Here is a 15250-nt window from a genome sequence, read left to right as displayed (position 1 = left end):
CCTGTAGGTTCATGCTCTACAACATCCGCAGAGTACGACCCTGCCTCACACAGGAAGCGGCGCAGGTCCTAATCCAGGCACTTGTCATCTCCCGTCTGGATTACTGCAACTCGCTGTTGGCTGGGCTCCCTGCCTGTGCCATTAAACCCCTACAACTCATCCAGAACGCCGCAGCCCGTCTGGTGTTCAACCTTCCCAAGTTCTCTCACGTCACCCCGCTCCTCCGCTCTCTCCACTGGCTTCCAGTTGAAGCTCGCATCCGCTACAAGACCATGGTGCTTGCCTACGGAGCTGTGAGGGGAACGGCACCTCAGTACCTCCAGGCTCTGATCAGGCCCTACACCCAAACAAGGGCACTGCGTTCATCCACCTCTGGCCTGCTCGCCTCCCTACCACTGAGGAAGTACAGTTCCCGCTCAGCCCAGTCAAAACTGTTCGCTGCTCTGGCCCCCTAATGGTGGAACAAACTCCCTCACGACGCCAGGACAGCGGAGTCAATCACCACCTTCCGGAGACACCTGAAACCCCACCTCTTTAAGGAATACCTAGGATAGGATAAAGTAATCCTTCTCACCCCCCTTAAAAGACTTAGATGCACTATTGTAAAGTGGCTGTTCCACTGGATGTCATAAGGTGAAAGCACCAATTTGTAAGTCGCTCTGGATAAGAGCGTCTGCTAAATGACTTAAATGTAAATGTAAATGTAAATTTCATAAAGCCCTAGTTATTTTGTTGCTTTGACAGACATTTCTGAAGATTCATATTTATTTTGTGATTAATTTTAAGTAGAAAAAAAACTGTTCCTCACTTTAAGGTCCACCCTGTTACAGGAACTGAACTCTCTTTTTTAATATGATTTAAACTATTTTTTAAATATATTTTTCTTAAAGGTCCAATGCAGCCATTTCCATCTCAATATGAAATCATTTCTGGGTAAATGAAGTACCTTACTGTGATTGTTTTCCATTAAGAAGGCCAAAAAGAAACCAAAATAGCTCCTTAGCTAAATGAAATTTCTCAAGCAAGAATTTAGTTAGAACTGTCTGCTAGTGGTTTGAGAGAGGGACCTAATTTGAAGGAGCCTAATTGAACTTGAAAACTAGCTGTTATTGGCAGAGAGTAGGGCAAACTCTCTTTATTGGACTATTAACTTGTACCACCTGGTGATGTCACCAGTTGGTTCAAAAATCCCATCCAGCCAAACAAGCTGACATTTCAGGCAGTCTTTTCAAACAGCTTTTACACTTAAAGTGAATTATCATAATTTTCACAGAATTATTACAACCTCATTGTGTGGAAATATTTATAAAACACAGGAAAATCTAGTTTTGGACTGCACTGGCCCCTTTAAGAACATTTAATATATATAGTCAAATCATAGTGTAAGGCAGGTGAGCTGGTTCTACCCTTTTTGGCCATGTTTTGTAGTGGAGAACTGAGTGCGTTGAACATAACACCTCAACCATGTTACCCATAGGTGGACAGGCTAGAAATGCATTCAATTGCCCCTCCCTGTTGCACACAACAAGCTTTCGTTCCCCCTATCACAAGGGGTTTTATGGCTGATTTAATCCTGTTACTTTATTTGGCACTTAATAGGCACTTACTATAGTCCTCTTTTTTTACTAAGTTGAACATGTGCTCGTCATGACAGAATGTTACAATGAGGTGTAATAAAACTTTCACCAAATTACACTACCCAAAAGGGACTCATTTCATGTAACGACCCAGTTATCACTCATTGGCTCGATTGAGTGTAATTTAAATGGAGTTAATGCACTTTGGAAGAATGACTTTTGAAATATTTTATTTTCATTTTGGAGATACTTCATTTTGGAGCAAATCCTTGTTCTTTGAAAACCAAAATCAAATTTGTTTTTATTATTTTTATTGAACAAAATACATACGCTCAAACTATTTTGTATACAAATCCAAAACTTCACACAACATGCTTTTGTAAGGTTTCCTTTTGTTGAGATCTGGTTGAAGCGAAGTCAGATAATCAGATTACAAGCAGGTAAAGGCATCTTTGTCATGACGACATCAACAACCCTGGGAAAAATGCAGACTATATAGGTTGTTGTTGAACCAACATTAGATTACAACCAGGTGCAAAAAGTCATGTAATCCTTCCTTTATCTTTTCAACCGATTATATCCATTGCAATCTCTTCAATTTGAATAAAAATACATAAACTAGCTCAGATCATATTAAACCTGATTTAAAGCTCATTTCCTGCAATTCTACACATTTTGCCAGGGGGCAGACAGAAACATTTGCAGTTGTATAGCAAATTTCATGCTATTCTATACATTTTGCCATGAGGCTGAGAGAACATTTCCGGGGGCCCCCAACCAACGTGTTCAATAGTTTTTGGGGGGAGGACACCCTGGAGGTTAGGGCCCCAGGGCATGTGCCCTGCATACTCGTTCAGTAATCCAGCCATGGGAAAGGCACCATAATTTGGTTGTCACCTGGTCAGATGATTTCAACTATTTAAAGATGTTAATCAGAACACAACCTGAGCTCAACCAGTTTTTCCCACTGGCTTATATTACAATTTAATATTGTTGACCTTGTTGCCCTGCCTAAAAACCTTTTGAACAAAAAAATACACATTACCCACCATCCATGTACCACTAGGGTCCGTTAGCACTGCATCAATTATAAACCAGTCCGGAAGGTCTCTTGTGTTATGTAGGTCTGTGTACCATTTGATCAAGTTTATATTTTATGTCTATTTAACCTTTTTGTACGTTTTTGGTAAGTGTCTTTTTCTGACGGTTACAGTATGTCCATGAAATATGTTAAAGAACGTTTTGCTCGGGTGTATGGTAAGAATAAAAACCTGAATACACAAGGACCCTTCAAAACCACAAGGCCAGTTCACACATTCCCTGTGCCAGTTGTAATTTCCTTGTCATGGATTACCGGAAAAGAAAACAAAAGTGTCGATTTTACTTACCTCACCAATCACGTTTTACCAGCCTTATTTGTGATTTCACTGCAAATGCCTAGTACGGCAGGCCTTGCTATCGCAAACATGATCAAGGACCCTCGTTTTATTTGCCCTGCGACCTCTTCCTTGACATAACTGATGCATTTGCTCAACCTATCACTTAAAAGTACAGTATGTCAAGTTGCACTCACCCAGAGGAGAAAAAGCGAGGGTGCCATGGGAACAACAAGCGAAGAAATAAAGTGGTGTTTTGGGGTAAGCACAGTTTAGGATAGTCCTTACTTCTGTTGTTTTTTTCTTAATTAGTTTCTGTTCCGAACTCCTCCTTTTTTTGTTGAGCCATATTTATCCCCTTTCCTTCGTTGTGTGTTTGTGTTTCGTGTGCTTGATGAGACCATCTATATTTTGTGTTATTCATTTTGCATTTTCCAATGGTGATTTTTTTTTTTCGACTTTTAGTCAAATTGAGTGTAATGAAATTTGATCGTGTCCAGGCATTTTCCCAGGTTCAATGTGTTTACATACTAGAAGAACATGTGCAGTACTTGTGCGTGTTTTTAATGCCATTGTTGGGGAATGCGTGCTCTGTGCCTCGATTATGAGACAAACGGAAACCTACTCTCATTTGCTTCCAATCTGGCAATCTACTTAACTGTTTTGTAGAATACTGTCTTCTATCATTTTAGCATACTGTAATGCCTCTGCTGTAATGGCACCCATAGAGTCTTCCTCTCCCTGTTTCTCTCTGGACTACATCCGAGAGCCCTTACAGCATGCACACAGGGAAGGAGAGATGTATGACAAGATATGTTCCAATACTCCATATGGATCCCTTTTCTTGTCTCCTTCTTTTACCCTCTTATCAGCTGACCTGAAAGGTACTGGATAGTTGAACTCCCAAGCCTATAACTCTCAACTATCTAATCCTTTTAGAATACTGGTGAGGAAGGGTAAGAAGACAAGGAAATGAAGCCGTTTCATGAGTTGAAACGTGAACCAATTACTGGTCTATAGTCTGTTAGCATGACCTTGTTGTCCCTCCCCCTTCCATCCTAATCCCCTCCTTCTGTTTTCTGATTGGTCTCTTCTGCAGCTGGAGGATGACAGGCACCACCCGAGGCCCAATCAGCTGCGGAGGCTGGCCTCCTACGTCTTCTCATCATCCACGCTGGAGACGGAGCAGTACCCGCACCCCGGAGGGTCCTTCATCCAGCGGAGCCGCTCAGCCGAGAGCAGCCCCGCTCACATGAACTCTTCCACACACCGGCGCCACGCTCCCCTGCAGAGCCCTGGCAGCCCACGGAGCAGGCACTCGGTTCTGAACGTGTCGCGCACGCAAATCCAGCAATTGCTTGCCAAGCTCATGAATAAGAACACAAGCTGAGGGGTGGGGCACTCTGCATGCCAAAATGCATTAGCGTATACTCGTTTTCACCCATTATGTACATACACAGGGACATACTCGCAGTTTGAAACCCAAAGAGCCCTATTTTGACGGGTTGGTTAGAACACAAACACATCCACGCTTGCACACACATTATCTTTCAGACACACACAAACATACTGAACTAAAACACAGTTCAAACAACTCACTTTAATTTAACTAACTTTAAAAAAGTGAATAGGAAGAGATGAAAAGTGCTAATGGCAAAATATTTTTCACTTAATAAACTCATAAAAGTCTGCTCCTTGCAAAGTCAGAGTTGCACGTGCAATTTGAGTAAAAAGTGATGGAAGTGTAAACTTGAGGTTTCCCCTTTCCCTCTTCATCATTTAATGGTACTGTGCGGAGGAGGAGTCACAAAACTGAGACTGTTAAGAGACTGTTCAACATTCATTGCATTCTTTTTCCATTCATGCTGCAGGCTTGTGGGATTGTCGTCAAATGCAGGTCATGTCGGCAATGCGTAGCTAAAGGAATCCAGTAACGCTTTCGGTAACACTTTGCTTAAAGGGGCAATCTGTAGATCAAATCAAATTTATAAAGCCCTTCTTACATCAGCTGATATCTCAAAGTGCTGTACAGAAACCCAACCTAAAACCACAAACAGCAAGCAATGCAGGTGTAGAAGCACGTGGTTAGGAAAACTCCCTAGAAATTCCAGAACCTAGGAAGAAACCTAGAGAGGAACCAGGCTATGATGGGTGGCCAGTCCTCTTCTGATCAAACAATAACAAGGCGGACACCCCACCACTGTTTTGGTAAACAGCTGAGGGATGGGAATGAAGAACTATTCTTCAATTCCTAGACAGAGCTATAGATGCAAGGAATGAAGATCCATGATATCAAACTTGTAGTTTTAGCTTTGGATGCTGTTTAACAATTACGTTGTTTACAAACAATGGAGTAAACCAAGCGTATATTTTGGCTTCTGATGGGGTACGACAGTTGAACTGAGCAATTATAAGTTATATTCTTTAAGATTCAATGGGTATATATTAAAATGGATGTACCAATCGCAGTTTGCCCGTGCAGGTATAATGCGTTATGATGAGGTTATAATGCATTATGATGAGGTTATAATGCAATGTAAGTCATTATAAAGGCTCATACATGCTTTTAACTAGTAATAAAGCTTTATACCTGCAAGCTACAAGTTAAGAGTTACCACACTTTCCTTAAATAATATTTCCTCGTAAGATCTATGTGCACTGTCATGATAATGACATATAGATGTCATAAGCAGTTACTGCCTCTAATGATAGCTGACTTTAAGCAGTCACAACAGAAACTGTGAGTTAGGTACATACTAGCCCAGCTACTTTATCAACGGTGCCGTAACAATGTAGAGTCATAAGTTGTCCTTGTTTATCCCAAGGCGTCATTTATGTCATGCTCCTGACACTGTTACGAGGGTCTTGTGACAAAGCATCAGAGTTAAATTATTCCCCAGAGAAGGCATGTAAATGCACTATAAGTGCTCTGCAGTCTACACACTGATCTTGTGTAGCTTGGTCCCAGATTTGTTTGTGGAGTCTTGCCAACACTTATGATCATTGTCACGTCCGTAACCATAAAAATGACCATGGCAAGACAGCACAAACAGATGTGGGACCAGGCTAGTTCTTGTGGAGTGTAAACAGAAATATTTCCGCTTCTGTATGTTCATCGCACAGGGCGCTTTTCTATATGTCTTATCTTGCTTTTGGTGTACTTTATAGAGGTGTTTTTTTGTCTGTCGGTTGCTGGCATATCCATGCTTTCTATGTGTTGAAATGCTGGAGCAATGGGTTAGGCAGGCTTTTGAAGGGTGAGGATATTAGGCGTGGGGTTTTGCAATAGGAAAACTCCCTTTCTCTAATATTCAGTGTCATGTTTTTACGACAAGCGTTATCGTGGTTGAGTTCAATGTACTGTATAGATGTACAATCTTAATTTGATCACTCTTTTGTTGCTGAGAATTTAAACTTGTTATGTATTTGAGGTTTTTTAAAAGCTTGTTGCTACAGTAACATGATTCGAACGTTATGATGCAAGAAATGGTGAAAACTCCTTTCATATAACTGTTCTTAATTCAGTTATGTGACATAGCATTTATTAACATGTGCTACAATACATGACAAACTGCTCGTCGAACATCTCATTCCAAAATCATGTGCATTAATATGGAGTTGGTCCCCCCTTTGGTGCTATAACAGCCTCCACTCTTCTGGGAAGTCTTTCCACAAGATGTTGGAACATTGCTGCGGGGACTTGCTTCCATTCAGCCGCAAGAGGCGGGGCGGCATGGTAGCCTAGTGGTTAGAGTGTTGGACTAGTAACCGGAAGTCTGTCGTTCTGCCCCTGAACAGGCAGTTAATCCACTGTTCCTAGGCCGTCATTGAAAATAAGAATTTGTTCTTAACTGACTTGCCTAGTTAAATAAAGGTAAAATATTTTTTTTTTAAAAGAGCATTAGTGAGGCCGGGCACTGATGTTGGGCGATTAGGCCTGGCTTGCAGTCGGCTTTCCAATTCATCCCAAAGGTGATGGGTTTGAGGTCAGGACTCCGTACAGACCAGTCAAGTTCTTCCACAACGACAAAACATTTCTGTAGGGACCTCGCTTTGTGCACAGGGGCATTGTTACTTTGAAACAGGAAATGGCCTTCCCCCAACTGTTGAAAGCACAGAATCGTATAGAATGTCATTGAATGCTGTAGCGTTAAGATATCCCTTAACTGGAACTAAGGGGTCTAGCCCGAACCATGAAAAACAGACCCAGGCCATTATTCCTCCTCCACCAAACTGGCATCCTGGCATCCGCCAAACCCAGATTCGTCCGTTGGACTGCCAGATGGTGAAGTGTGATTCATCACTCCACACGTTTCCACTGCTCCAGAGTCTAATGGTGGCGAGCTTTACACCACTCCAGCTGATGCTTGGCATTGTGCATGGTGATCTTAGGCTTGTGTGCAGCTGCTCGGCCATGGAAACCCATTTCATGAAGCTCCCGATGAACAGGTCTTGTGCTGACGTTGTTTCCAGCTTCAGATCACCCTAGTAGTTATTTCACAGTTGACTGAAGTTTGTTTGGTCATAATGTGAAATCACGTCACCGTCTGGAATCGGTAGCAAAGCTGCTATGTGTGAATGTTGACGGAGGAAAACTTGCACGTATAAAGTAATACCCAGAGAGACGGTGGTTTTCCTGCTTGAGATAGAAGTTGTCTCTAACCACAGATATAGGATAAGATCACCCAACACTGAATCCTATCCTTAACCATAAGGAGGGTAGACCCTGGACCAGTGGTTAGGGTGGACTTCTGCTAAACTAGAGGAGCTGTGATGTCAGGCAGGTATTATGCAAACAGCTGTGTTTTATGAAATGAAATCTGGTTCCAAAGTAGTTCAGGCACTTACAGTTTAAGCTCCATAGAATGGCATCTCTGCCATTGCATTGGCTCAGCTCTTCAACTGTATCATTGTTATAGATCGATAATGCCAGGGTTTGGATTGCACTGGGGGGCTTTGTGTTATCTATCTTCTTGCAGAATAGCATAAACCATTCATTCGAATGACATAACCATTCATTAAAGTAGCCAAAATTAGCCAAAAATGCCATTGGAATTCTGTGGGTTTTGGTGTGCATTTTTGCAGTGAAGTGAGCTACATACTGTATATCAGGATCGACTGTTGTATGTGACAGTATATTTGTGTAGATAAGTCATCAACATAGCACTTCTTTCTACATTGTCCGTTGAGTACTGTACCTCACTGTTGCACTTTATAAAGGACTTAACAGGAGAACATGGTCACTATTGGGCCCAGGTAGAAAATATTGATGCAAAAGATGAGAAACGCAATACATAAGATATGCTAAGGGTGCTTGGGGAAAAAAAATGTTACGCCATTTTGGAGAAACAAGGTTAAGAGGAAAGGAGACCAGGGAGAGTATTGGTTATTTCCACACTCATTTTATGCCACTTTCTCTCCAACGGAAAAACCAATGAGGTAACAGACCCTTAAGTGGGTAGCAGTTCTAATGTAAAGGGCATGCATTGTAGATGTAGCCAAGTGACAAAATGTACAGTATAGAAATTAATTGTATAGAATTACACCTCAGACCCGTGACATCACAGGCTTCACACTGCACTGTATGCTGATTTTGCTACACAGCAAGTTTTTTTGGACGTCTTTTCAACATCTAATGAATGTTTTATGCTGATATTTTACTGATGTCTTCTTGTAATAACCGTGTATCTCTTGGCTTTGTGTTCCCTGTTTTGCTGAAACAATTGTGAAGAGGAACGACACTACTATGTTTCTGAAATGGCATAACCACATGCAGCCTTCTTATTTGGTCTTCTCAATGAGTAGGATCTTGTGTTTCTTTTATGATTGCTTTTGTGAATGCGCTAAAGGGCTACGCTTACAAAATATGCACCACTTTTACTTTTGCCAAGCTTAGCATTTAAGACATTTTGCATTTACTTAACAGCACTAAGAAGCAAGCAAGCATCCCTCTCTGAATGTCGCCTCTGTCTCTGATTAGAAAAGATAACTGTTCCATCAGTTAATTTCCCGCTGCTTTGGTTCGACGATTTTCTGCAAATCATGCTAGTCGTTTTGTGTGTAGCACCACGCAGCGAGCACTACTCAGTGAATGTACTGAGAGTGGATTAGCTGCTAACTCCAAACATAATTTTGCACATATGCAAATTGTTCCTTGACATTATTGGCACTGCTATTAAAAAACATATTGTTTTTTCAACTTTTTTGTCCGTTCTCGGTAAAACAAATCTCCCCATAATACGCTCAATCAAAACAGGATGTCAAACATTGTCACTGAACTCTAAAAATAACGCAGACAATTTTGAAATTGACTTGCAGAGAAATTGTATTGTACAAGACTGTTTTCATATTTCTAACCCTATTTGCATGATAAGATCAAACTCTGGCTATGAATGTATAGTAGGGTTGTTCTATTAAATGAGTGCCTTTTGCGTCCCTTTATGTTTTTCCCTTGTCCCACCTGGCTCTGGCGACTCCTTGTGGTGGGCCGGGCGCCTGCAAGCTGACTTCGGTCGCCAGCTAGACTGTTTCCTCCAACAAATTGGTGCGGCTGGCTTCCGGGTTAAGAAAGCAGTGTGTCAAGAAGCAATACGGCATGGCAGGGTCATGTTTCGGAGGACTCATGGCTCTCGACCTTCGCCTCTCCCAAGTCCGTAGGGGAGTTGCAGCGATGGGACAAAACTGTAACTACCAATTCGATATCACGAAATTGGGGGTAAAAGTACAAAATAAAATAAAACAATTATAATAATTGTGCACTAATATTGAATTCTAAAAGCCTGTAATATTCAATGAAGTACCCTTTAAAATAGATCACATGGACAATTCAACAAGTCTGTTTTATAATATGAATAAAGACGTTCTGAAGTGCCAGCATTTTGAAAGGTCCTTCAAATTCTTCAGAATTTAGGAAGATTTTAACCATCTTAACCCAAAAAAATCCCAAGTCTACACCATCATTGTAAAGCTATAAGTTATGTTGATTTCTGAAAGATTATTATATATTTAATGTGATCAGTGGTTTATGTGCCTCTGTCCCTCATTTTAAGGTCAACCCTGTTAACTGAACTCTCGTTTGATATGGTGAAACTATTAATTTGGTGAAATCAGGTTATATTTGACTAAGTTATACTACTCAAAGGGCACCCAATTGGTGGAAAAACCCAGTATTTTGTTTTCTGTGAGTTATTAGATAGAATGTCCCGGCCCTGCTCACCTGTGGGTTACCTAGGTTACCCTATTGGCTCACAGCAAAAACATGAGCCTTCAAACACACTTTTCTTGTCTGCTTGTTTTAGTCAATTACAAAACTACATTTAAGAAAAGTACAATATGTCTAAAGATTACTTTTCAACATTGCCTACTTAAAAACAGAATATTGTAGGGCTTCCCTCATGCCCCTTTTCATGACGGTGCTAGCGGCCGTGTGAGTGAGTGCTAGCTAGCTACCGACCGCGACATTAAGCTAGCCAACACAGACTATACAGCTACAAGTAGTGAATGGAGTTACAAGCAGACTATATTTAACAAGTTAACTGTCTTACCTGTGAGGAAATGTTTTCCATACACATAGCTATGTGTAGCATACTTGGACACCGGCTCCCCACATTTCCCACTCTCCCACACCAAATAGCCTGAAGCCACAGGGCTCTTCTCGCAGGCTCTATTTCCCAACGTGGGAGCAATGCAAACCATAAATTGGGATTTCTTTTACCTGTTTACATGTACATTGAACAACACAGCAGCTTTTCGGCATGTTTTGTTATTTCTGTATAACTAAAAATCAACGACGAACGAAAGAATGTTTGTTTTCCTCAATTTGTGGGCGTGCAATTCCTTATTATTTATTATGTGAATATTGACTTGGAGTATACTCACGGATCAAAAATGAATTTCAAGTTGCAGCGAAGAGGGACTGTGATTCGCACCTTCTTATTTTAATTTATCAGATTGCAAGTTAAACATATTCGGTTCACGTCACTGATACATGAGCACCTCTTCCATATGTTCTGCATATCCTGTCCTATATTCTGAAAAATGATTTGTTCCACAAGGCTGCGTGTCCAACCTAGATGGCAGTATAGGTTGAGAGATCTGCTGTGAAATCCACAGGACATGGGCAAAGTGTCTGTTGTGAAATATTGTAAACTGTTTACTGCGGCAGAAATCCCTTTTAGCCATGGACTAAGAGTGATTGAAAATGCCATAGATGTGATACCTGTGTAACATAATATCACATATAACATTACACAAAGCCACTGCACATGTAAAGTATACTGTATGCTCAAAGTCCCCTAACCCTTAGGCTTTCAAGTTGAGTTAATATAAAAGCGTGACTTGGTTGCAGAGTAATTTTTGTCAACCATAGCCTAGAATTTGAAAGAGTGTTTTCAGTCTATAAGTCTTAGGTGTTGAATGACTTGAATATTTTATGCATCTCCATAAGGAACATTTACTGAAAATGAAGATGTACCGTAAAACTTCAATTAAACGCAGTCTCAAATAGCCGCCTGTCCCTTTTTAATAGCTGGGCAACGGCACACATTTCAGCAAATAAACGCGTGTTTCAAATGAACGTCGGGTCTAAATGAATTGTTTACGGTTACCATGAATTGTGTACAAGGTTTCATATTTGATTCGTTACATTAAATAATTCAGCAATTAATGACTTCAAAAAATTATGACAGTCATCCATCTTTGTTGCCAGTCAGCAACTGCTAGCCGTTGGCTGCTAACAGCCGAGAACTGCTAGCTTAACTGGCAAGCACAAAAACAGTCAACATCGGGAGTACAGACCCCCAGAGAAAATAAGAACTGCCGAAAATGAACAGTCAAATAGGATAATAATTATTCTGTCAAAGAAAAGTTGTATTTTTATAATTTAAATAGAGGCATTTTAAGACAAGAAACTTGACAGTGTGTAGATGATAACACATTAGTGCAGGAAATGAAAAAAATAACTAGGGTACGGGTATCACTAAATTGATCATTAACATTTTGAAGCTGAGCCATTTGCTTCTGCTCTGCTGCGCAGTACATATCATGGTGTCAGAAGTGCTTCAACCTCGTCAAATATAAGACAAGACATTTGTTTGAGTCTACAGGAGAGATTACTTTACTGAAAATAGTGTTCCTTGGGTTTAGAGTGACGAAAAGTAGCTAGTCATTGTGCAGAACAGCAAGCAGAGGCTTTGCACATGCACAGAGCCGCATGCACGGAGTCGTATGGACAGGCATTCAGAGTGCATGCAGCAGCGCAGGGAGCGAGTGACAGAAAGACGAGCAGCTAATGGACACTAACGGAGGTTATTTCTGATTTTGCGTTTGGTTAGGGCCTGAAATTTGTCAGAAACAACCGTTTGGGCTTAAAATGGGTTTAGGTTTACAAAATGTATGCCAGTGCAGGGCTCTAATGTAGGCACACAAATGCCTCGGTCTATTACTTGAAGTTGTACAGTACATAGTTTTTCATCTGACCAGATTTGAAAAGTGGATATCCATACATATTTTTTTTAGAAAAACAGGGTATAGTGCATTATGTGATTGATTGCATTTGAGGAGATAGATGTTATGAATTTGTTCAATGAAGCTGCAAGGACCAATTTGGATAATCTATTAAGTTTCTGTATGCTTATTTTATTTGGTGTCCCTCAAAAAACACTCATCTTCATTTCAGTAAATTCACATGCACAACCTAAAGAAATGGACAGATTTCTGTCAAAATTTTGTTAATGAATGAGCATTCATCGTCACATTTGGAGACACTGGCTTATTCATTGTCTCTGTTTGTCAGCTCTTGAAAATACTGGCAATAAAGGGCTCATGAGATAGTAGAAGGTACTGTATGATAGAATTGTCAAAGAAAGAAATAGTAGTGATTATAACTGTAGTATTTGTCAAGCGTGATCCATGACTGTCTTTTAGATGTACTATACACTGTATATACATGTCTAAGCATTTTTTTGTATCACAATACAATTGCACAGTCTGCTTGTAATATTTACAGGTAAAAGCATGTATTTTAAACCTTTTGTAAATCAACAAAACGTATGTACATACAACTCAATAAATATTCCATTCCCAATGGGCAAAACTGGTTGAAATTATGTATTTTTAACATTAAAACTGGTTGAAAAGATGTAATTTTAACCAGTCTGACTACTGAGTTCTCAGTTCATCTGTAGTAGCATGCAAGATAGTTGGTTTTAGTGTGTATATACTACAGTACTGTGTGTCAAATCTTTATGAAGGGAAACACTTGAAAATTACAAGATATTGGACTGTGTATCTAAAAGGGAAAACTCTTCAAAGCATTTTTGTGCCTTTTCTAAAAATGTATGTAATCTAGACAATCTTTAAAAGCCTGTGAATAACCAAAAAAAACATTAAATTGTTTGGGGGGGGAACATGCTGTCCCTCGTTTCGTTCTTTTATGAATTTATCTTAGATATGTTCACATTACACAATCTTGGGTGTTTTCACAGTTTTGTCCCCATTTACATCATGTGACACGAGCCATATCTTCCAAAATAGTTGTGGTTTTATATTTTTTGCCTTGACCATATTTCCAGCATGCCTCTTGTAAAAGTAATTATTTAATTGCATCTTTTGTAGATGATCATGTCTCTGACTGAGCACAATGGCCTATATCAGCCCTGTCCAGACGTCAGGACCAAGGGCCAGATGGATGAGAAGGAGTATTTCCACATCCTTCCCCAGCTCCAGGTCAAGAGGGCCGACTTCCTCACTGTCATGCTGACCGGCACCCTTCCTCAGCGGCGAACCTTCCCAGCAGCTCTGTCGGCAGAGAACGAGGTCCAGGAGCCCCAGAGCCCGCGGGACGATGATGTGTCCAAGAGTGAGTCGAACAGCGAGGCCAGCCAAAAAAGTACAGAGCGGAGCCAGGATGGGGCCCCTGACACCCTCATGGCCGGCCCCCGGGAACCCGCCTCAGCCGCAGATGCTGACCCTGACTTTGAGGACGGCTCCAAGACCCTGGTTCTGTTCTCGCCGGGGGATACCCAGAAGTCTCCATCCACTGGGGGAGAACACGTCCTGCTCGAGGTTGACTTCGGGACACCGTCTGCCTCTACCCCTAGGAACGATATGCCTCTGGTGGGTGCGGGCAGCCAGCCAGAGCTCTCCTTCACACTGAGGTCGGACTTGAAGCCATCCACCCCTATCGCCCCCGCATCTCCCCCCTTCACCAAAGTTGAGCTCACCTTTGTCCACATCTCCGAGACTTCCCACTTTAACATCATGTCTTCCAGAGGTCAAACCGCAAAGGAGAGCAGCGACCACTGCGACATCTCAGTCGTTACCCAGGAGGCCTCACCATGGGAAGGAGACACCCGTGAACAGACCAGACATGTCGAAAAGGGTGAGGAATCCCAGAGTCCTTCCAGAGAGCCCCAAGCCCATTCTATCCCAGACGTGACCCTGGAGAATGGTGTCACGCGCACCAAACCGGACGACCGCCCACCGCTGGTCTTCGTCAAGTCGTTGGAGCCTGTCCCGGAAGCCATGTCGCCCATTCTGGAACACAAAACTCTCTCTGTAGATTCCAACAAGGGGCCATTGTCTACCGAAGGTATTGCCAACACTGAACTACCACATACCACCCTCAGGCGGAGGATAAAAAGCCACATCCCGGTTCTACTGTCTGAAGAGGGCACAGGCTCGGAGCGTTCAGCCTCGCTCTCTGCCCGGGCACAACTACAGAAGAGAGCCCGGAAACTGGACCTGGCACGCCTGGTGGTGCAGAAGCAGCAGGGCCGCTGCATGAGGCTGCCCTCGGGGACATCCTCCTCGCTGTCCTCCGGCGACGGGAGGGCCTCCGAGACGCTCTCCACTACCGGCTCGGAGGAAGACACCCATGTCTCGGACGAGTCTCTGGCCAGGAGGAGGTCCTGTCTGAAGGCCAGGGCAGGGGCTGGAGGGGACCAGGGCCAGACGGACTGGCACAGCAGGATTCCCAGGCCTGTCACCCCCATCAAGAGGCCCTCAGGGTGGCTGCTGGCCGCCGTGTCCTCTCCTCTCGCTCTGCCAGGATCGGGCATTTGTAGAGATGCATCCACCTTTGGTAATGGGTAGGTAGTCTTCACAACATGCAAACATGTTTGCAAACATAACATTCTAACATTGTATGGCTCATTGGTTACAATATTAAACGAAAAGACCCTTGATTGTTTTACTATAATTTATGAGAACTCTTCTTTGCGGTGCCAAACATCAAGAGTTTAGCCATTGCCATTTCTGTCAAAGATGGTCTGATTTATCTTGTTTATGACCTAAGCT

The 15250-nt window shown here is 42.1% G+C and overlaps 1 protein-coding gene across 1 annotated transcript in view; it reads left to right on the top strand.

The window, feature by feature from the left end:
• Positions 1 to 15250, top strand: part of LOC115103974 (tau-tubulin kinase 1-like) — a 46632-nt gene that overhangs the window by 27894 nt on the left and 3488 nt on the right. Inside the window, exon 15 of the mRNA XM_029625055.2 lies at positions 13568 to 15042. Coding sequence (XP_029480915.1) covers positions 13568 to 15042 — 1475 coding nt within the window. The remainder of the gene's footprint in view (positions 1 to 13567; positions 15043 to 15250) is intronic.

Source organism: Oncorhynchus nerka, linkage group LG21, assembly GCF_034236695.1.
Source record: "Oncorhynchus nerka isolate Pitt River linkage group LG21, Oner_Uvic_2.0, whole genome shotgun sequence".
In the NCBI taxonomy this organism is placed as follows: Eukaryota; Metazoa; Chordata; class Actinopteri; order Salmoniformes; family Salmonidae; genus Oncorhynchus; species Oncorhynchus nerka.
Note: the sequence above shows the minus strand (reverse complement) of the source record. Positions and strands in the feature narration are given on the sequence as shown.